The 23,895-nt window shown below is 42.9% G+C and overlaps 1 protein-coding gene across 1 annotated transcript in view; it reads right to left on the bottom strand.

Annotated features, from left to right (window-relative positions):
* JAK3 (Janus kinase 3) overlaps window positions 1–23,895 on the bottom strand; it is a 329,337-nt gene that overhangs the window by 191,245 nt on the left and 114,197 nt on the right. Inside the window, exon 4 of the mRNA XM_063455458.1 lies at window positions 7,743–7,860. Coding sequence (XP_063311528.1) covers window positions 7,743–7,860 — 118 coding nt within the window. The remainder of the gene's footprint in view (window positions 1–7,742; window positions 7,861–23,895) is intronic.

Here is a 23,895-nt window from a genome sequence, read left to right as displayed (position 1 = left end):
TTATTACAGCCAAGCCACGTTGCCAAGACAACCAGTGGTGTATTTTGAAATGGTGCTGCCCTAGGCATGACAGATCTCGGGCACCTCCTAATTTAAATTTACCTGCCCCTTCCTGCCAAGGCCACACCTCTTCCTGTTAACGTACAAACATTTTGACTGACCAGGGATTACCCAAATAGAACCAATCTAAAAAAATGGTGTTAAAGATGATGATGAATGCTACATCAAGGATACGGCTGCATATTCAAAGTGAAGTGCCACTAATTATAAAGTGCCAGTAGTAGCAAAGTGCTGCTGAAAATCAGTCATTGTGTGGCTCTTAAAGTGCCATACCACAAATGTGTGCAAAGTTACTATACTGTAAGTGTGCAAAAGGTGAAACAAGTGCAAAGATATAGCATTGAACAAAAATGTGTGTTTAAAGTGACAAAGTGTAATGTGACAGTGCACTGCATAGTATTAAACAGCAATTAAATGGTTATTTCATGTATCCATTGAGGTGTATAGATGGTGTCTAATTATGTAAAAGTGCATATGTGTCAGATTAACTGATTCAAAAAGTGCAAACATGTGGGAATCGGCTAAAATAAGCCCTATATGTAAAGACTTGTTAGACTATACTCAACACTATACATACTCACCTATCTACATATAAATTATATACAGTCTAGAAAATTCTGAAAATTTTAAAAAAGGCCAGAAATTAGTAGCCCTTAAATTCAAAACAAATGTATGCTGGAGAGAATTATAAAATCACAGAAAAGAATGATAAGTTAATGTCTCATTTAGTCCCTTTGGGGATACCGTGTCCAACTCATAAATCCAATATGCCTCATTTTTCAGGAGCATTTTACCTCAATCACACTTTGGTACAGGAATGTGATCTATACCCACACATTTCAATGTGGCCATTGGATGCTGCAGTTCCAGGAAATGCTTAGCAACTGGCTTGTCTGAGTATCCATCCCTGTACGCAAGTCTGATGCTAGACTGATGTCCCGTGGTACGTTCGCATAAGGCCGTCTCAGTTTTCCTAATATACGATAAACCACAGGGACATGACAGTTTATATATCACATGTGTAGTTTACATGTGATAGTGTGCCTTATGTGGTATTTTTTATTTTTATGGGGATGGTTGAAATTTCTTGCTGGTGCCACATGCCCGCAGGTGACAAATCCCACACACCTTACTGATCCACAAATCTGTAATTCCGATTGTTGTGTATAGCTCTTTACTGGATCAGTGTGAACTTGTAAGTCTTTGAGGTTTTTATTCCTGTTGTAGCATACCAGTGTAGGTTCATTAAAAACTTTGGGGAGTGTGTCACTTCTGGAAAGCATCCTCCAGTTTTTCCTGACAATTGATGAGAAATATGGGGTCGATTGGTGGAACATCAATGGGAAGACAAGTCTTCCTTACTTCTTACTTGCGTGAACCACGTGCTTCTTCAAGCGCTTTTTCTAGAATGTGATGATCATATCCCCTTTCCAAGAATCTCTTAGTCATATCCTGCAGTTGTTGTTCCATTAGCTCTACATTAGAGTTATTCCTAATTACCCTCATATACTGTGCCTAGGTGAGTGAATTTTTTAGTGCCCTGGGTTGTGCACTCTGGTAGTGGAGTAGCGTATTGAGTTCAGTGGGTTTGGTGAACAAGGTATATTGGGTATTAACCTATCTCAATTAAATTTGCAAATCCAAGTATTACACATATTCCGTGTTGATATTTGCAGCCATTCTGATGGGTGTGGGAAGTTGGTTGAGGTAGGCTACCATATTTTGTCCTGCTTCAAATGTATCCTTCCATATTATAAGCAGGTCATCTATATACCTGTAATAGCTCTGAATACTATGACCAAATTTCGATAAAATATGATTCTCTTCGTACACATACGTGTACGCGTTTGCGTACATGGGTGTCATGGCCGCCCCCATTGAAGTACACGCTACCTGAAGATACCACTGTTCCTCAGATCGGAAATAGTTGTTCTGCAATGTCAGGGTAAGTAGTTCCAATACAAATTCTATCGGAGGGCTGAGTATGTTGTAGAGCGTGTGACTACATACCAGCTCCTCCTCATGTGAGATTACTGTGTACCAACTCCGGACATCCATGGTAATGAGAATTGTTTTTTGTTCTTCATATTTCAATTGTGCAATTTTACTAAGTAACATATAGATGTCTTTGATACATGTTTGTAATTCCCCGACAGGTCCTTGGAAGAGATGATCGAGCCACTTGGCTATTGACTTAAGAACCCAGTCAATTGCTGACACTATGGGGCGTCCAGGAGTTTTTTTTTTTATCCATAGGTATTGTATATATGAAAGGTGTACGAGGGTGACTTTTGATTAAATATTGATAGAGCTTCAGGTCTATATATCCTGCTTCCATTCCCATAGACAATATTTCCTCAATCTTGTTTTGGATTTCTTTCGTGGGGTCATAGTTAAATTGCTGGTATGTATTGCTCTCCAACAATTGCCCTCTTATACAAACACAAAGATAAAGCACCGCGCTTAGAGCAGCAGTGGCTTAGTATCCAACAGCTCAAAATACATTGTAAAAACAAAGAGAACGTTACCTCGCTCTGGCCTAATTCCCTATGTACATTTAAACAAAATGGAGGCTCTTTAGTTTTATTCCAATGACCATTTGAATATAAGCTTACCTGCCACATCAAGGCAAACCCCAAAAGGTGAGTCCTATACTTGTCCTCTTAGTTCATTTCCATAGTATGTGCTATACCAGCACACCGTAGAAACCTCAGGAGGTAATCCCGATATTCAACCTGTCCCACAGGTCCCTTAGTCCAGAGGAAACAGACCTGTTAAGTCAGGGGCTATCATTTATATCAACAGCGAGCCCATGCATTAAGGCTTTGCCTGGAATTGTCAGAGGGGATTATTTACCTTTTTGAAAGGACTACTCCCCCTCCCCTGTACTGTTCCTGGTATAGCAATTTGCATGTCCCCTCCCTCCACTCCCTCATTCACTCAATCTACCTTTCTTCACACTTTAAAGCGGCACTGTCATGCCGAACTTACCTTTCTTTAATCGATTCCACTTCTCTCCCTCTGTCAGGATCTGTTCTTCATTTCTTCCTGTCTGCTCTAGTTTTCTTTAAAACATAAGACAAAGTAGGTACTAGGTACTTATGGAGGTTTCCTACGCTTGACCAGCTTTGACCAGCGGAGGAGCAAAGTGTGCCACGTTTCCGGTGATCAAAGCAATTTTCCCACAATTCTCACCTTTGATCCATGATCATGCGATGCTTCCTGTCAGTATTCCCAAACGTCCTGTCACTTAGGCAGATTGCCGGCGAAACTACAGAATTTTGTCCTAACAGAATGAGAACAGTTTCTCCATTCATGTTAGGACGCAATTCGGGACTTTGTTTGGATCGGAATTTCATTCTGATGAATAAACTCCCATCCTATTCATGCTGCAGCTCAGTAGACATTACCCTAGTAATGTCTAAGTTGTTTTTAGAAAGAAAAAAACAATTTAGACACAACAGGATAACTCCTAAATCCTGGACTGTTAGGGGGTACTTGAGGACTGGGTTGGGAACCCTTGCTCTAGTGCATCCATAGTAGTATGTAATATTATGTAAATGTGGTGTTGGAATATAACCAATGGGGAAGTACTTTCATCTAAATGTGGTATTGGACTATGACCAATGGGATGGTAAAAAGGGCAGAATTATGAGACTCATCACACCACTGAGATCGACTTGAAAAGGAGCAGTGACTGTTTGTGGGCAAATCTGATAAAGCCTATTGTTATCGGCAAAAACATGATGTCATCACGTTAGACACATCTGACTTCATTGCCCTGCCTCTCCCGGAAGTGTTCCTGCACCTCGGACTGCACTATTAAGCCTTGTGGATGCCGACAACCTAAACAAAGAACAGTGAGGTCAGATTGTAAGCAGAGACTGTGGAGTTGGTTTTTAACTTTGATACATCAATTGTTCCTGTGTGCATAGAATAAAGATTACTCCGAGATTGGATGTCCTGTGTTAAAGTGTGATTCACTTTACACGATAATTGCACTAAAGAATTGTTTGCACTTTTTATGAATACATTGTATAGAGTATTAACACTATTGCACAGCATGTGTGGCACTTTATTAAATATGTTTATAGCACTTGATATAAGAGTGAACTATTCACTATTTTAAGATTTAAATGTATAGCCACCCATTTTTTGTTGATAATATATGTGGTGTTTTTAGATTACACTTGTAAGGTGCAGCTTTCAATAGTCTTCCCCTAGTCTTCAATTGTTTAAGAAGCACTCTACTCTCTCCTCCAGCTCTGCTTCACTCTCACATTATTTGATTGCTATTTCCTGTCCTAATGTGTTTTATACCCCACCTCCTATAGAGTGTAAGCTCGTTTGAGCAGGGTCCTCTTCAACCTATCGTTCCTGTACGTTTCCTTGTAATTGTCCTATTTATAGTTAAATCCCCCTCTCATAATATTGCAAAACGCTACGGAAACTGTTGGCGCTATATAAATGGCAATACATGGCAATAATAATAATAATATATTACTGAATATATATCTATCAGAGAATCATAGCATAAGTCATGCTATCAGTATACAATCTATATATGTATATGTTTGGACTCCTAAAATACGTTTATTTTGCTCTGTTTACTGAGACTAGTATGAGAAGTCAAAATAAAAAGCAACCCTACATGTTATGCTTACAAACATTAAGGTATTTTCACTAAACAGTGAGCTGTCATGACTTGATAGCTGATGAGAAGTTTAGATCAAAATCAGGTCAGAAGAAATTTTGCAAGTCAGTTACCAACTAGACAACAATTTATCTTTAGCAAATAAAAACACTTTTCACCTGACAGAGTTTGGGTATTTAGCAGGTGTTTGGCTTATTTCTGAAATACATAATTATTTAATGGGGTTGTGGATGTGTTTCTTGTCTCAATGTCAAGTCTTCAGATGCATCAACTACATTTTGGATGCTATGTTATTAAAATATCCAATATTGCAATTAGATGAACAGTCTGGGAACCATTACCACTTTATTGAGAAAAAGTTCTATGGGGCCTGGAGTGTTCCTCTAAAGGTTAAGGATCAATATTAATGTGTATATCGAATGCCATATATCAGAATACTATGCTATGATCAGATAAATGAATAACCATGAACAACTTTTGTTATTACACTTTTAAAGTTTCATTATTAAAAATTACTCAACATCCAAGGTGCATTCAGTATCTGGAATATAATAAATGGATGAGTTCTGATCAGCAAAGTATTTGTAAAATGCTTGTTTATGTTTCAACTGTTTGCTATCTGATCCTTCTCATTCAATTCTTCATCTTGTTTTTTTGGACTAAATTGTATTCTTGCTTATTGTTTTCATTTAAGCCAGGCTTCCCCAAGCTCTGTCCTTCCAGATGTTGCTGAACTACAACTCCCATAATTCTCAGCCTATCTATTTCATTCATAGAATCATGGGAGTTGTAGTTCAGCAACATCTACAGGGTCAGAGTTTGGGGAAGCCTGATTTATGCACTTGCTGTGCACATCTAGCAAACAAAATAAGACATAAACATGAAATCCATACTCCCCCAAAAAACAAGTTAATAACACAAATGTGCCATATGTCAACACTTTCCAGAGGCTGTTCATGCCACTCAAAATAATAAGGTACCAGTTCACCTGGTGTTACTACAGAAGAGGCTAACCACTGTATTTCAGAATACACCATTGTCCACTTTGGAGACACTAGCTCTATAAGGTTGTATCTCATAGCATAAGTCATACTGTCTTCTTGAAGGGACTGCTAAAAATCCAAAGGACTCATTGAGGAACAGTGTATTGAGACTATTGTATCTGGTTTACAGACTTGGAAGGTGCATCTCATATCCCCAGAGGATCATAAATTATGGTTCCTCTGGTTGTCTTATCAGGTTTCAATGTTCTTATCCAATAAATTGGACTTCACTCTCTCATGATACTAGGTTAATGATCCCTGACTGTTCCAGTTGCTAGGACAGTTGTTCTCAAAAGATCAGATCATTACATCCCGATGCCAGGTAAAGCAGACTCTATGTATTTTGTATGAAGATAGCGTTTATGGCATTGTAAGGTTTTGAGTTGGGCATGTCAACAGAGGTGAAATAGCAAGATACTAGCAAGCGTACTTCGTAGAGCAGAAAGCATCAATCATACACTACCAATACAAAGTAAACATAGAAGAAGACTGATACATGATTATTGAAACTGTAAACCTAATCAATCCAGTGTACAAACATTGATTTGTTTGGTGGAATTTTTAGTCTACAGAAGATGAATTGGAAATAAATCATGTCTAAATAATGTGTACCGCAGCTATTATCATTCTTAGGGTCCAGCTGTGGCATTCAGCCTGCAGTTATCTAAACAGACCATCACACATTATTTCACCGAAGTGCATAGAGATACTGTAGAATAAAAACAATACATTTAAATTAATAGAAATATTCGAGAGAAAAAAGAGAACACAATTTGTTATAAAAGGTATTGCATAGTATACTGTCCTAAAGCTTAAATATGAAAACGTGAATGTGAAAAACATTCTTGACTCTCAAAAATTTCTTACTAAACATTAGATATTGAAATAAATTTTTTCACATTTACAAAAGTTGCCAGGAATGTTACGCAACTTAAAGATAACAAAGGAATGAAAACTGACAAGGCTGGTTAGGTCTAAAAAAAAAAAAAGTGATACCAAAAAGGTTACTAATTGATATTTAAAAAGGAGAACTACTACAGTGTATGTTCACCACAAAAGAAATTCTGTTCAATAAAACTGTAAATAATAGTTCTAAAGTTATATATTTTCAATAAGTACAGCACAGGCATGGTACAGTACAAAACACATAAAAAAGAAAAGCAAAAAAGGTAGCAAACTTAAAATATTTAGATACAATGAACATATGATGCAGTAAGTCAAAGTTTAGGTCAAAGTCAAAAACGTTATACATCTGACCTATTTATAAGGACAAAATCTTGAAAGAGACAGTTGAACAAAAAGTAAATATTCAACTCTTATTGAAACTGGTAAAGTTAGAGTTGTAGTTCTAAAAAAAAACCTTAGGGATCTATATTTTGACCACCCTTGTTATAAGGTCTACCAAAATCACCTAAAGAATTTTGATAAGTAGACACCCCGGCACACCATTTTTAAGGCACAGTTACTTTAGATTAAAGGGCACCTGTCATGCCCCAAACAACTTGGCAATGGAGTATAAGAATGGAGTTCCATCACTCTGTTTCGATGCCGGCACTCTGGCAATGAATCCGACATGAATGATGAGATATGCCCAGCATTAGAATATGTCCCAAGCAGGGCAAATTAAAGAGGACTTCAGGAGGAGCACAGGCAGAGTGGATGATGACCATGAGGTGGGTGTTACACAAAAAGTGAAGCGACGCTGGAATGGAGGAAAAGTGGTGGGTTTTACACATGAGGTGGGTGTTACACAAAAAGTGAAGCGACGCTGGAATGGAGGAAAAGTGGTGGGTGTTACACATGAGGTGGGTGTTACACAAAAAGTGAAGCGACGCTGGAATGGAGGAAAAGTGAGTAAATGTAAATATTTATATTTTAAATACACCATGTATCTTTGTGATATATGGTGTATTCAATGCAAATTATAAATTTTTCCATATAAGGTTCACTTTAAGAAACATAGTTACTTATATTTGATGGCTCACCTGGGCAAACAGATAATCAATGACCTGATAGCTGAGCAGGGGATCAGGAGCTAAATTCAATATGCTACAGCGTTCCGATTTCTTTCCACCTGACTCAATCCAATGAGGGAAGAAGAATCTGTAAGAATAGAAAATAGTAATTCAAGAACTCCAATGCACACATTTTGAAAAGATAAATGCCTGCACATGCACCTATATATTAACATAAAACATATCTCACACAAAACTCATAGAAACATGCTCTATTTCTAAAGCAGTTTCAAGCAAAACATCCACTATTATGGAAGTAAATATTTTACACAAATAAGTAGACTTCTGAACAGTGGCGGAACTAATGTAGAGAAAAATGTTTTCGGGCCCCTTCTAGCATAAGGGTGGCCAAAATGTAGATTCCCTCTCTTGAGCTCCCACAATTTTACCATTTGTAAGCAGTGTTTGTGCATTTGAATTTAAGCACGTATTTGTATACAGTATGTGCGTGCATGTAGGGGTATATTTGTATGTACTTTTTCCATTGGATTGCAGTGGTGCACTTGTGTGTAGTATTTATGCTTGATTGAAGGGGCGTGTTTGTATGTAGTGTTGGCTTTTAAATGCAGGTGTGGTTTTGTGTGTAGTGTTGGTGTCTGAAAGAAGGGTAGTTTGTATATAATTGTAGCACTTTAATACAGGGAGTGTGTTTGTATATAATGTTGACTTTTAAATGCAGGTGCGCATTTGTATGCATTATTGGTGTTAGAATGAAGGGGTTTATTTGTATAATTTTGAAGTTTGAATGCCGAGGTGTTTGTATGTAATCTTCGTGTTTGATTTCAGGGGTGTGTTTGCATGTTGTATTGTTTTTTGGTCGCTGCTATGTATGCACATAAATAGACACACAGATACACACACTGACACATACAAAGATCATGACACACAACTACGCACACGCACATATACACATCTTGAAACACAGATACATACACTGACACATACACACACATTGACGGAGAGGGCCCCTGTTCAGCAAAACCTAGATGCGTGCGTCCCCAGTGCAGCCGCAACAGTAGCAGTTCTGCCACTGGTTCTTAATTTACTATTCAACTTTTGGCTTTAAAATTTGTTTCAATTAGTCATTTTTTTTTTATTCTTTATTTTTGTTGTGCATGTAGGTACAGCGGTGCTTGAATTGCCATAACAGCATTCTCAAGCGCTTTTTTAGAAACATTGTATAACAGAAATATGGCATGAGTACAACTTGCACATTTTAAGTAATAGGTGGTTCAACATCATAACGGTATAACATAAGCGGAGGTTAAGTATACGTCAGTGGGTCTATACTAGTAAGCTTGGCGGTACATTGCGGATTCAAACTGATGGTAATATACTATTATTTTTAATGTAAGTTAGGAGTGTTCACGGTAAAATGTGGTGTTTCTCTGAAGTGAGGTGTGACTTGCAAGGAGTCTAAGAGGGCCGTGCAAATCCAGTTGAGCACTAAATAATAACGTATGTCCTGCGCTGTAGTTGCTTATGGTGTAATTTGGGATGCGTGTGGTCTCTTAGTGGGTCTGGGGAGGCACACTTGAAAACTGTATAACAGAGTGTCTGTTACTTGCATCTGTATGCTCTGTGAGGAAATCCCCTGTGTGGGTGCTGTTGTGCTGAGTGCTGTGCTGGACAAAGGTTGCCGGTAGTGCTTGCTTTGTGGGCTTTTTGTATTCGGGTAGTGTGCCGTTTACAAATTGCAGTCATATCAGGCTGCTGGGTGAGTAGGTGTGTCAATGCAAGGTTCCTCTCGTGTGGGGCCCCCTAGTTGCTCCAGTGGGGTGTAGTGTGTGGAACCCATGTTGTGTACCTACGGAGGAAACCATATATACAATGTACACAAAGCGAAAAAAAATAAAAAAATAAAAATAAAAATGACCCATTGTGGAATAGGTCAGGTGTCCTCTTTGGCTTGGTCTTATTGCGGGAGTTAGTGACACTATTAAACTCAGGTTGGCGGTATGCTCTTTTCTAGCCCGTTTAACCCCTGGGCCAGAGAAAAAAGGGTGGGGGGAACCAGTGGCGTATACCTTCTTCCAGTCTGAGGGAGGTTAATGAGTGTTATATGCTCTACGTGTGAGTGGGTATGCGGGTTTAAGTGCGGGCAGCCAGATTGCATGAGTCCCGAACTGGGTCCGTGATAGGCTGTCTCTGATAAAGTCTTGGCTCTGTCCTGTGGGCCCTGGGCTACCCGTCTGGATACAAATTCAGCCGAAGTTTCCGGGTTTCATCCGTGGGTTGGTCTCTGTGTTGCTTCCGATGCAGCGATGTTGAGGAGGTGTTGGGGAATGCCCAGTTGCTGCAGGGTCGTTGCGGCTTCCCAGAGGTCTCGGATTATGTGGGTTGTAGTCCCGTGGGGCGACTGATAGGGCACGTGAAGGGCGTCATCTATAGCTGAGGTTATGCTTTTGTAGGAGGATTGTAAGCGGCAGCATCTCCCGACGCCATGCCAAGGTACTACTGCTTAGATCAGCATAAAAAGTCAGGGACATGCCTTCAAAGGAGTAAGGTGAGTTGCCGCGCAGTGCGTTGAGGAGGGCTGCTTTGTCTCTTCCTCTAACGAATTGTAAGATCAAGTCCCTCGTGGCTGAGGTTGGTGCATGGGCTGGTTTGGGCACTCTGAATATGCCCTCCATCTCTAGCGTTTTGGACATTTTGGGCTTAAGCAGGGCCGATAGTAGTCTCCTCACCACGTGCGGGAGCTCCGCGTCGGGTACGTTGTCAGGGACCCCTCTGACCTTTATGTTATTCCGGCGGCGGGAGTCTTCAAGGGCAGCAAAGCGGCCTTCATAGGAGCCGTTGAGTTTTCGCAGATCTTGGACCTCTTGCTGGAGGGTGGTGATCTGCTTTTTGGATGAGAGTGAGGTGGTTTCCAGGGTTCCTATCCTGCCTGTCAGGCCTTTCAAGTCCTGGCGGATCGTGGCCATGTCTGCCTGGAGGTTCTTTTGTAAATCCGCCAGTAGCTCTTTTCAGGAGTACGGACGTCACCGGAGCAGAGTCTGGCTTTGTTGTCGGGATCAGCGGCGGGGGAAGCGCCAGAGCTGGTGTATATCCTCATTGGTTCCACAGGAAAAGTCGTCCGAGAGGTCAGAGCAACCCCAGTAATGGCCGCCATCTCAGGCCCCTGAGCACCATGAGCCTGCCGTCACATTTCTCCTATGTTCATGCCCATTCGGGGCGCTTCTTGCCTCGCTTTTTTCGTTTTTTTCCCCATCTGGGTTGAGGGCTCCAGGGAGAGCTGTCGGGCCCTGTTGGTCCGGTCTGGATATCGGTAAAAAGGGTATTTATCAGCCTTGTAGTTCGGAGCTCCAGACACATGCGACCGTTCGCTTTGGCAGTCAGTCTCCGCCGCTCAATTAGTCATTTTAAATGTAAATGTGTACAGCATTTAGCTAAAAATGAGAAGTTTATGTATATAAAGTGACTTTGTATTTTCTGTTTTTGAAAATCTTTATTTAAAAGAGTGTGATACAGTTTAATACTAAGGTACATGAACAAAGCACAAATGTACAGTAGGAAATAATAACTTGGTGCGAGTACACCCCTCACGTGCGATTGGCCCAGCAATTCTTCATCAAAATCCAGAACATAACAATACTCAAAGTGACTATATACCAAGTCCCTGGCTGCGCAGGAGTGCCTCTTGTCACGACACTCCTTAGCTGATTTGCCCTCGTGCAGTACTCATACTCACCACTGTTTCGGTTTGGCACTGTTCCTGATTTCTTTCCATTAAGCACTTCACCTGGTCCTTGTTTAGCACCTATTTAGTTTGGGTTCTCCCCTCACACTTTGCCAGATCATTGCCTTTTGTTTCCTGTTTCCCTGGTTTCCTGTGTTCCTTGCTCCTGGCTCCTGGCTCCTGGCTCCTGGTCCTGTGTCCTCCTGATCCTGCGTTATTGTGTCCTCCTGGTCCTTTGTTGCTGTGTCCTCTGACCCTGTGTTCTGGTTCTGTGGTCCCGGCTTTACTACCAGTGATCCTGTCCCTGCAGACTTGTTCATTTATTCTACTTTTTATCTTGATGTCACTATATTAGTCTTGTGACTCTGGAATTGTGCCCTACCTGATACTCGTGGTAGCTGCACAATCCTGCCCTTACCAAAGGACTTACAGTATTTGTTACCTGCACAATTCGTGCTTATTTTGATTTACTGTATATATTTTGTGTGTGTGTGTGTGTGTGTGTGTGTGTGTGTGTGTGTGTGTGTGTGTGTATGTATGTATGTATGTATGTATGTGTATATGTATGTATATATATATATATATATATATATATATATATATATATATATATATATAGTTTTGCTTTCTCCTTTGGTTCCCTGTAAATATATGATTCTTGATTTACCCTATTTATTTGTGTCTTGGCATTTATTTCTCTGCTGAATGGGTTCCCACATTTAAAGTGACAGTGCTGTTCCAGGGCAGCACCCCTTCATGTCATTACAAAGGTAACATTACCAATCTGGCAAATTTCTATTTGAAAATGGAACGTTCTATATTTGACCCTGTAACTTTCCAAAACACCATAACACCTGTTAATGGGGGATACTGTTGTACTCGTGAGACATCGTTGATTACAAATATGTGCATATTTGTGCAGTAAAACCTAACAGTATTATGACATTCACAGCTAAAATGTCAGACGGAAATACAAATTTAAAAAAAAATGTGTGTCTGTGTGTGTGTCTGTGTGTGTCTGTGTGTGTGTATGTGTGTGTGTCTGTGTGTGTCTGTGTGTGTAATTTGCCTGGATTTGTGGGAGGGGCTGGTTTGCTGCCTCTAGCCTACTTAAGGCACTCCCCTTGCCTTGCTCATTACCATTCAAGGTCAGAGTTGAATGATCCTCCCACCACTCCACATTTTAACATTTATTTCCTTTCTATTTCTTTTCCTGGGTAGGCCCTCTTCTTTCTCAGGCCTACCTCATCGTCGGTTCCGGCACACCACAACCGACTTGCTCTTTTATTATCCTACATGTATCTATGGTATTTCACACTGTACTATCATAAGCACCTAACACAAAAATATATATATATATATATATATATATATATATATATATTACAGGTAATCACATAACACAGTAAAATATAACTATGCAAAGGAGGAAGTAAGTGAAACAAAGACAATAAATATTATACCATTCTCTCTGCATTCCCATCATATGCAACATATATTCAAATAAAGTGGTGAGTAGGAATGTACAACCAATAGATGGCGCTTTCACACGTCCCTTTGGATGCTTGTGGTTCCATTACAGTATTCAACCAACAGATGGCGCCATGCCACAGAATGTCCCTGTAGATGGTTGTAGCTCACACAATCACAAAAATATTAACAGAGACAAGAGGTGAAGATGGCCCAGCTGTAGTTTTAGCTGTAAATGTCATAACATCATTGTAATACAATTTATCATTTTGAATCACTAGTATTTGTGTTCAGCAAAGTCTCCCGAGTAAAACAGTACCCCCCATGTACAGGGTGTATGGTGTCTTGGAAAGTTTGAGGGATAAATATAGTGCTTGCAAATTAAATTCCCTGCACTTTCTGCCTGTGTTGTCAGGCACATCAATCAAATTTTTATTAATTAAATCACATAATTATGTTAAAAGATTACTTAAAGAGGCACTGTCATGCCGAACTTACCTTTCCTCAATCTCTTCCTCTTCTCCCCCTCTCTCAGGATCTGTTATTCTTTTCTTCCTTCTTTAGTTTTTTTTTAAATCATAAGACAAAGTAGGGACTCTGTCTTATGGAGGATTCCTCCGCTTGACCAGCTCTGACCAGCGGAGGAGCAAAGTGTGCTTCATTTCCGCTGGTCAGAGCAATTTTCCCATGATCCCTAGCTTTCCTCACAGTTCCCACAATGCTTCCTGTCAGTATTGCCGAACGTCCTGTCACTTAGACAGAACGCCGGCAAAACTGCCGAATTGCATCCTAACAGAATGAGCACTGTTTCTCCATTGGTGTTAGGATGCAATTCGGTACTTTGTTCGGATCGGAATTTCATTCTAATGAATGAAACTCCGATCCTATTCATTGCTGTGGCTGCATCTTGCAGCCGCTTAGTAGATAACTCCCTAATTCCCACGGTATCAGGGAGCTATCTACTAAAAGGCTGAAAGACCTGAATTGGTCTTTCAGCCAAATGTACTAACACTAAGTAAAAATGACTTGGTATTAGTAAATAATATGCCCCTATTCGCTATACCGCGAGTAGGGGCATGTCTAGTAAGCAGTGAGCAGCCTGTGGCTGCTCACTGTAAAAATAAAAATAAAAAAATATTGCCCCCCACCCCTAAACGACGGGTGGGGGCTGTAAAGTAAAATAAGGGAGGGAGACCTATTGTCCCCCCCCGGCCCCCACCCCTGAGCGGTGGGTGGGGGCCATAAAGATAATGAGGGGTGGGGGGGGACCTACTGTCCTCCCCCCGGCCACCACCCCTGGCCGGCGGGTGGAGGCCATAATGGTAATAAGAGGGGGGGGGGACCTACTGCCCTCCCCCCCCGGCCCCCACCCCTGGGCGGCGGGTGGGGGCCATAATAGTAGTAGTAGGGGGGCGGGGACCTACTGTCCTCCCCCCCCCAGCCCCCACCCCTGGGCGGTGGGTGGGGGCCATAATAGTAGTAGGGGGGGGGACCTACTGTCCTCCCCCCCGGCCCCCACCCCTGGCCGGCGGGTGGGGACCATAATGGTAATAAGAAGGGGGGGGGACCTACTGTCCTCCCCCCCGGGCCCCCACCCCTGGGCGGCGGGTGGGGGCCATCATAGTAATAAGGAGGGGGGGCCTACTGCCCCCCCCAGCCCCCACCCCTGGGCGGCGGGTGGGGGCACTAAGTAAATTCCCCCCCCCCATCAAGGTGACTAGGGGTGCCCAAGCCCCTAGTCACCCACCCCCCACCCAAATAAAAAATGCCCCTACCTACCCCCCTCACCTTAAAAAATAGTGAGGGTGGAATAAAATTGCTAACCTGTAAAGTAAAATTAAACTTACCATTCGACGTCTTCTTTTTTCTAAAATCTTCATTTTTCAGCCCCAAAAAAGGCCAAATAAAAAACCATCATAGCCGTCGAACTAAAAATAAAATAAAAAACCCGAGCGCAAAAAAAAAAAACTTGACGAAAAAGAAAAAACCCGAGCGCACATAAAAATAATCCATCTTCACCCATGGAGGGCTCCGCGCAGACTGAGCTCCGCAGGGCAGGGCAAGGCTTATAAAGCCTTGTCCCGCCCTGCAATTAGCCTAAGAACACTCTGATTGGTGGGTTTAAGCCAATCAGAGTGCTCTTTGTCATTTTACAAGCGTGGGAAAGTTCTTTGGAATTTTCCCACGCTTGTAAAATGACACAGAGCACTGTGATTGGATGGCTTGAAATCCATCCAATCACAGTGCTCTGTGTCATTTTACAAGCGTGGGAAAGTTCTTTGGAATTTTCCCACGCTTGTAAAATGACACAGAGCACTGTGATTGGATGGCTTGAAATCCATCCAATCACAGTGCTCTGTGTCATTTTACAAGCGTGGGAAAGTTCTTTGGAATTTTCCCACGCTTGTAAAATGACACAGAGCACTGTGATTGGATGGCTTGAAATCCATCCAATCACAGTGCTCTGTGTCATTTTACAAGCGTGGGAAAGTTCTTTGGAATTTTCCCACGCTTGTAAAATGACACAGAGCACTGTGATTGGATGGCTTGAAATCCATCCAATCACAGTGCTCTGTGTCATTTTACAAGCGTGGGAAAGTTCTTTGGAATTTTCCCACGCTTGTAAAATGACACAGAGCACTGTGATTGGATGGCTTGAAATCCATCCAATCACAGTGCTCTGTGTCATTTTACAAGCGTGGGAAAGTTCTTTGGAATTTTCCCACGCTTGTAAAATGACACAGAGCACTGTGATTGGATGGCTTGAAATCCATCCAATCACAGTGCTCTGTGTCATTTTACAAGCGTGGGAAAGTTCTTTGGAATTTTCCCACACTTGTAAAATGACACAGAGCACTGTGATTGGATGGCTTGAAATCCATCCAATCACAGTGCTCTGTGTAATTTTACAAGCGTGGGAAAATTCCAAAGAACTTTCCCACGCTTGTAAAATGACACAGAGCACTGTGATTGGATGGATTTCAAGCCATCCAATCACAGTGCTCTGTGTCATTTTACAAGCGTGGGAAAATTCCAAAGAACTTTCCCACGCTTGTAAAATGACAAAGAGCACTCTGATTGGCTTAAACCCACCAATCAGAGTGTTCTTAGGCTAATTGCAGGGCGGGGCAAGGCTTTATAAGCCTTGCCCCGCCCTGCGGAGCTCAGTCTGCGCGGAGCCCTTCATGGGTGAAGATGGATTATTTTTTTGTGCGCTCGGGTTTTTTCTTTTTCGTCTGGGTTTTTTTTTGCGCTCGGGTTTTTTATTTTATTTTTAGTTCGACAGCTATGATGGTTTTTTTATTTGGCCTTTTTTGGGGCTGAAAATGAAGATTTTAGAAAAAGAAGACGTCGAATGGTAAGTTTAATTTTAAGTGAGGGGGGTAGGTAGGGGCATTTTTTATTTCGGTGGGGGGTGGGTGACTGGCGGCTTGGGCACCCCTAGTCACCTTGATGGGGGGGGATTTACTTAGTGCCCCCACCCGCCGCCCAGGGGTGGGGGCGGGGGAAGGACAGTAGGTACCCCCCCATTATCGTTATGGCCCCCACCCGCCGCCCAGGGGTGGGGGCCGGGGGGGAGGACAGTAGATCCCCCCCCCCTTTTACCATTAGGGCCCCCACCCGCCGCCCAGGGGTGGGGGCCGGGGGCTGGAGGACAGTAGGTCCCCCCACCTTATTACTATTATGGCCCCCACCCGCCGCCCAGGGGTGGGGGCCGGGGGGTGGAGGACAGTAGGTCCCCCCCCCCATATTACTATTATGGCCCCCACCCGCCGCCCAGGGGTGGGGGCCGGGGGGGGAGGACAGTAGGTCCCCCCCCTATTACTATTATGGCCCCCACCCGCCGCCCAGGGGTGGGGGCCGGGGGGTGGAGGACAGTAGGTCCCCCCCCCTTATTACTATTATGGCCCCCACCCGCCACCCAGGGGTGGGGGCCTGAGGGGAGGACAGTAGGTCACTGTTTAGTGGACATGCCCCTACTCGCGATATAGCGAGTAGGGGCATTGGGGAGATTTTAATCTCCCTTGTGCTATAATGGGGGTCATATTGACCCCCATAGAGTGAGGAGGGGACCTGGGGGGCTTATGAAGTGGTGGGGAGCACTGCTCCCTGCCGCTTCTGTCTTTACATATTGCAAGGCGGGAGCTGCACGCCGGTAGCTCCCTCCTTGTAATAAACCGAACAAACAAACGAACACTGATACACAGTGTTAGTTTGTTCATCTGATTTTTTCTATTCATTCATTCGTCTGTCTGATGAATGAATGAATAGGTGAAATTCCCGTTCGCATGTCCAGATGTTTCACTGGGCATGTGCGGGAATCTCAGCGCTATCTAGTGTGGGTAGATGACGTGTCCCACAGGGACTTCACCTACCCACACAAAGATGGCGGCGCCCTGAATATAGATCGGGGCAGAAAATAAAGAATAAAAAATAGGTAATGTGGGGGGCATAGGGGCATTTGGGGGTGACTAGGGGGTCGATTGGATGTAGTTGAGGCGGGTTAAAAAAAAAACGGAATTCGGCATGACAGTGCCGCTTTAAATATACATGTAGAATTTTAATATATATATATATATATACACACATATGTATTTAAATTTGACGTGTATACTTATGTAATCATTTATGTAATTATATATTTTTATATATATATATATATATATATATATATTTTATATATATATATATATATATATATATATATATATAGAATGCCAAATAATAGCTGCTCACCGGTCTTGTTAAAATCCAAAAGTTTTATTCAATCATATTTAAAATCTGTGACCAACGTTTCAGTCCCCGCTCGGGACTTTCCTCAGGGTCAGACAAAAAATGATAGGACAACACATAGTACTTGCAATGTATGTCAATATATAGCCATAACAATAATTAAGAGTGACTCACCCAGGTGCATGGTGTCCTCGGCGTTTCCGGGTGTGCGCATTAGGTCTCAGCCCAGCTCCGCCCCTTTCCCCTACATGTCGGGGAGCCTGTAAATCAATGGAGAGGGGGTGCGGCATATCAACCGCGCGTGTAGCGTCGGCTATGCTTCCGGGTGTGCGGGAGCACTCAACCCGTTGCTCCACCCTCAGAAATGCACGGGACTCATATCGTCACATGACGCGTGCCGTGTTGGTAACCGGCAAGTGGGGCGTTGCTAAGCAACGTAATGCGGACAATCCGCCGATAGTGCATAATAGAAACTTCGTGTGTGAGTTGTATGAGTGAATATATGTGGATGAAAAAATTAGATATTATAAATGTAATATGACATGAAAAAAGAAACCCTGTAGAGGTTTATCTTGTGAAGGCATATGGCATATTTGTATGGTGCCACTAGAAACACATACCAATAATGTAACTAGTGTATATCATATTAAAGTGCTATAGAAGATACTACACCAGGTAGTTTTTAAAGTGGTGACGTGCAATAAATAAAGTGCAAAAAATGGTGCAAAGAACATGCAAAAAACTGTTGTGCAATACATATGTGAGAGAAATATCACTACACTTGACGTCATAGCCATTAAACAACTTATCAATGAAGACTTAAAGAAGTAAATATATGTCTACAAATCCCTGTAAGGGGTAATAGCATATATGTCTAAAATCAAAAATAATAAAATCAAACTGGTACAGTTTAAGGGAGCTAAATAAATGAGTAATAAGGAATGTTTTCATTCAAACCCCTAGGGGCCACCGTGTCTAACTGATGTATCCAGAATGCTTCTTTCTGAAGCAACATTTTGCCTCTATTTCCACCTCTCTTGGGAGGGGGAATGTGGTCTATACCCATGAATTTGAGGAAGTATAGAGGGTGTCCTTTGTCAAAAAAATGCTTGGCCACGGGCTTGTCAGTAAGTCCATCCCTGTAGGCTAACCTAATACTGGAACGGTGACCCCCTAATGCGTTCACATAATTGTGTCTCTGTTTTTCCCACGTAATAGAGACCACATGGGCACATAAGTTTGTAAATAACGTGGGAAGTTCTACAAGTGATGGTGTGCTTGATATCATAAACTCTGTTAGTATGTGGATGATTTAATTTTTTTGATGGAATCATATGTCCACATGTCACACAACCAAGGCAGCGGATGCATCCTCGTATGTTGCTCTTGGTTGTCTTAGAGTAACTGGCGACCGGATCCGTATGCACCAATATGTCACGTAGGTTTCTATTGCGTCTATAGCAGATCATCGGTGGTTCCTTAAAGATCTTCGGGAGCAGGTCGTCAGTAGCCACCATCTTCCAATTTTCTTTAATCACTGTTGAAATCTGATGTGAAGAATTGTGGAACGTCATGGGGAACACCATCCTCTGTGTGGGTTGTGCTTTTTCTTTATCCGTAGCTGTCCTAGCCATATTGAGAGCATCCTGGAGAACCCGGCTTTCATAGCCTCTGTTTGCAAACTTCTGGGACATGGTATCCAATTGCACTTCCATCCTATCCGGGTTTGAATTGTTGCGGATGACCCATTGGAATTGTGCCTTAGGTATCAATTTTTTGAGTGCAATGGGGTGTGCACTGTGGGCATGCAGGAGGGTGTTTCGATCGGTAGGCTTTGAGTATAAAGAATACTCAATCTCATTCTGCCCCCAGGTTAACTCCAAATCGAGGTATTGTACCCTATCTGCACTTATATTGGCTGTAAACCTGATAGGTGATGGAAGGTGGTTCAATGCGGATACCATTTGTTGTGCCTCCACTTGTGTGCCCCTCCAGATTATGAGCAGGTCATCTATGTAGCGGTAGTATGCTATTATGGAATCCCCATATGTCGATAAAATGTGTTCCATTTCATATACGTACATGAATGCATTTGCATACATTGGGGCTACCGATGACCCCATCGATGTTCCCGCCACCTGGAGGTACCATTGTTCCTCGAATCTGAAATGATTGTTGTGGAGGATTAGAGATAGTAACTCCAAAACGAACTCTATAGGTGGACCATGGTAGACTAAGGAGTTACACAGGACTAGTGATGTACCAAACTGTCCGCCGGCGAACAGTTCCTGGCGAAATTAGCGTGTTCGCGGACACATGCGCAGTTCGATCCGCCCCCTATTCGTCATCATTGGGCAAACTTTGACCCTGTGCCTCTCGGTCAGCAGACACATTCCAGCCAATCAGCAGCACTCCCTCCCTTCCACACCCTCCAACCTCCCTCCCAGCATCCATTTTCGATTCATTCGGAAGATGCATGCTTAGTGAGAGGAGGGAAAGTTTAGCTGCTGCTGATTAGATAGGGAAATTGATAGCTAGGCTTGGGTATTCAGTGTCCACTACAATCCTGAAGGACTCATCTGATCTCTGCTGTAAGGACAGCACCCCAAAAAGCCCTTTTTAGGGCTATAACATCAGGCTGCTTTTTTTTCCCTGTGTAATGTAATTGCAGGTGCCTGCCTGCCAGCTTTTGTGTGAGGTTCACATTGGATACTGTGCCTACTTGCCCAGTGCCACCACTCATATCTGTTTTAACAATAGGTTAAGCTTTACATTTAAAATAAATATTTTTGTTTCACTGTAATAGAAGAGCAGTTGTCTGCCTGCCAGCTTCTGTGTGAGGTTCACATTGGATACTGTGCCCACTTGCCCAGTGCCACCACTCATATCTGTTTTAACAATTGGTTAAGCTTTAGATTTAAAATAAATATTTTTTTTCACTGTAATAGAAGAGCAGTTGCCTGCCTGCCAGCTTCTGTGTGAGGTTCACATTGGATACTGTGCCTACTTGCCCAGTGCCACCACTCATATCTGTTTTAACAATAGCTTAAGCTTTAGATTTTAAAGAAATCATTTTTTTTTCACTGTAATAGAACATCAGTTAGTTGTCTGCAAGCGTCTGGGTGTCAGGCCTACTTCAGCGTGTGCTCTGCAGACCTGTGCCAGCCTGCTTTGACAGTTGCCACTCATATCTGGTGTCTCTATAGCGTGCTTTTACAACCAAAATTTTGTTTCCACTTTAATAGAAGAGCAGTTGCCTGCCTGCCAGCTTCTGTGTGAGGTTCACATTGGATACTGTGCCTACTTGCCCAGTGCCACCACTCATATCTGTTTTAACAATTGGTTAAGCTTTACATTTAAAATAAATATTTTTTTTTCACTGTAATAGAAGAGCAGTTGCCTGCCTGCCAGCTTCTGTGTGAGGTTCACATTGGATACTGTGCCCACTTGCCCAGTGCCACCACTCATATCTGTTTTAACAATTGGTTAAGCTTTAGATTTAAAATAAATAATTTGTTTTCACTGTAATAGAAGAGCAGTTGCCTGCCTGTCAGCTTCTGTGTCAGGTTGAATGCCTTGCCCATTTGCACAGTCAGTGCCACCACTCATATCTGTTTTAACAATAGCTTAAGCTTTAGATTTTAAAGAAATCATTTTTTTTCACTGTAATAGAAGATCAGTTAGTTGTCTGCAAGCGTCTGGGTGTCAGGCCTACTTCAGCGTGTGCTCTGCAGACCTGTGCCAGCGTGCTTTGACAGTTGCCAATCATATCTGGTGTCTCTTTAGCGTGCTTTTACAAAGAAAAAAGGTTTCCAGTGTAAGCTAATAGCAGACAGTCAGTGTCCTTCAAGCGGCTCTGTCAGGCCTTCCTTCAGCGTGTGCCCTGCACAACCCTGCCAGCGTACATTGACAGTTGCCACTCATATCTGGTGTCTCTATAGCGTGCTTTTACAACCAAAATTTTGTTTCCACTGTAATAGAAGAGCAGTTGCCTGCTTGCCAGCTTCTGTGTCAGGTTGGATGCCTTGCCCATTTGCACAGTCAGTGCCACCACTCATATCTGTTTTAACAATAGCTTAAGCTTTAGATTTTAAAGAAATCATTTTTTTTCACTGTAATAGAAGATCAGTTAGTTGTCTGCAAGTGTCTGGGTGTCAGGCCTACTTCAGCGTGTGCTCTGTAGACCTGTTCCAGCGTGCTTTGACAGTTGCCAATCATATTTGGTGTCTCTATAGCGTGCTTTTAAAAACAAAATTTGTTTTTCACTGTTATAGATTGAATAGCAGTTACTTGTCTTCAAGCGCGTGTCTCAGGCCTACAGTGTGTGCTCTGCAGAACTGTTCCAGTGCACATTGCCAATCATATCTGGTGTCTCTATAGCGTGCTTTTAAAACCAAAATTTGTTTTTCACTGTTATAGATTGAATAGCAGTTACTTGTCTTCAAGCGGCTCTGTCAGTCCTTCCTTCAGCGTGTGCTCTGCAGAACTGTTCCAGTGCACATTGCCAATCATATCTGGTGTCTCTATAGCGTGCTTTTAAAACCAAAATTAGTTTTTCACTGTTATAGATTGAATAGCAGTTACTTGTCTTCAAGCGGCTCTGTCAGTCCTTCCTTCAGCGTGTGCTCTGCAGAACTGTTCCAGTGCACATTGCCAATCATATCTGGTGTCTCTATAGCGTGCTTTTAAAACCAAAATTAGTTTTTCACTGTTATAGATTGAATAGCAGTTACTTGTCTTCAAGCGGCTCTGTCAGTCCTTCCTTCAGCGTGTGCTCTGCAGAACTGTTCCAGTGCACATTGCCAATCATATCTGGTGTCTCTTTAGCGTGCTTTTAAAACCAAAATTTATTTTTCACTGTTATAGATTGAATAGCAGTTACTTGTCTTCAAGCGGGTGTCTCAGGCCTACAGTGTGTGCTCTGCAGAACTGTTACAGTTCACATTGCCAATCATATCTGGTCTCACAGTAGCTTGCATGCATAGTACCACTAATCCCCCAAAAAATGACAGGCAGACGCAGGCCACCCCGCAGGGGCCGTCGTGGTCGTGGTGCTGTGATTCCCTTTTGCCCTAGAATAATGCCCAGTTTTCAGAAGCCACGTACCCTGAACTTGAAAAGTTCTGAGGACTTAGTTGACTGGCTAACACAGGACACCCAATCTTGTACAGCCTCCGCTCGGAACCTTGACGCACCATCCTCCTCCAGCTTAGCTTCAGGCACCTCTCAAGATAGCACTCACCCGCCTGCCGCCACCACCAAAACTAGCACCACAGCCGCTTTACTTGGTATGTCAGAGGAGTTATTCACACACCCGTTTGAAGAAATGAGTGATGCGCAACCATTATTGCTAGAGGATGTAGATAACAGGGATATGTCTCAGGCAGGCAGCATTAAACACATGGAGGTACGGTGTGATGATGATGATGTTGTACCCGCTGCTGCTTCCTTTTCTGAGTTGTCAGATACAAGCGAAGCGGTTGATGATGACGATGCGTCCATGGATGTCACGTGGGTGCCCGCTCGGCAAGAAGAAGAACAGGGCGAAAGTTCAGATGGGGAGACAGAGAGGAGGAGGAGACGAGTTGGAAGCAGGGGGGGGTCGTCACAAGGAGCTAGTGGCACAGTCAGACAGCATGCATCGGCACCCGGGGTCAGCCCGACAGCATGCCAATCAACGCATGCTGTGTCCACCACCAGAATGCCGTCATTGCAGAGCTCAGCAGTGTGGCATTTTTTTTGTGTGTCTGCCTCTGACAACAGCGATGCCATTTGCAACCTGTGCCAAAGGAAACTGAGTCGTGGGAGGTCCAACACCCACCTAGGTACAACTGCTTTGCGTAGGCACAAGATCTCACATCACAAACGCCTATGGGATCAACACATGAGTACAAGCAGCACGCCTACTCTAAGCCGCCATCCTCCTCCTGGTCCAGCATCTTCAGCCACGTCAACCACTGCTGTCCTTCTTGCCCCCTCTCAACCATCCGCCACTCCGTCTCCCGCCTTGACCAGTTCCCGCTCATCTGCCCACAGTCATGTGTCTGTCAAGGACATGTTTGAGCGTAAGAAGCCAATGTCACCAAGTCACCCCCTTGCCCAGCGTCTGACAGCTGGCTTGTCCGAACTATTAGCCCGCCAGCTTTTACCATACAATCTGGTTGAGTCTGAGGCGTTCAAAAAATTTGTAGCTATTGGGACACCGCAGTGGAAGGTACCCAGACGGAATTTCTTTTCACA

The sequence above is a fragment of the Pelobates fuscus genome, chromosome 5, assembly GCF_036172605.1.
Source record: "Pelobates fuscus isolate aPelFus1 chromosome 5, aPelFus1.pri, whole genome shotgun sequence".
NCBI lineage: Eukaryota > Metazoa > Chordata > Amphibia > Anura > Pelobatidae > Pelobates > Pelobates fuscus.
This window is presented reverse-complemented; position numbering and strand designations above follow the sequence as displayed.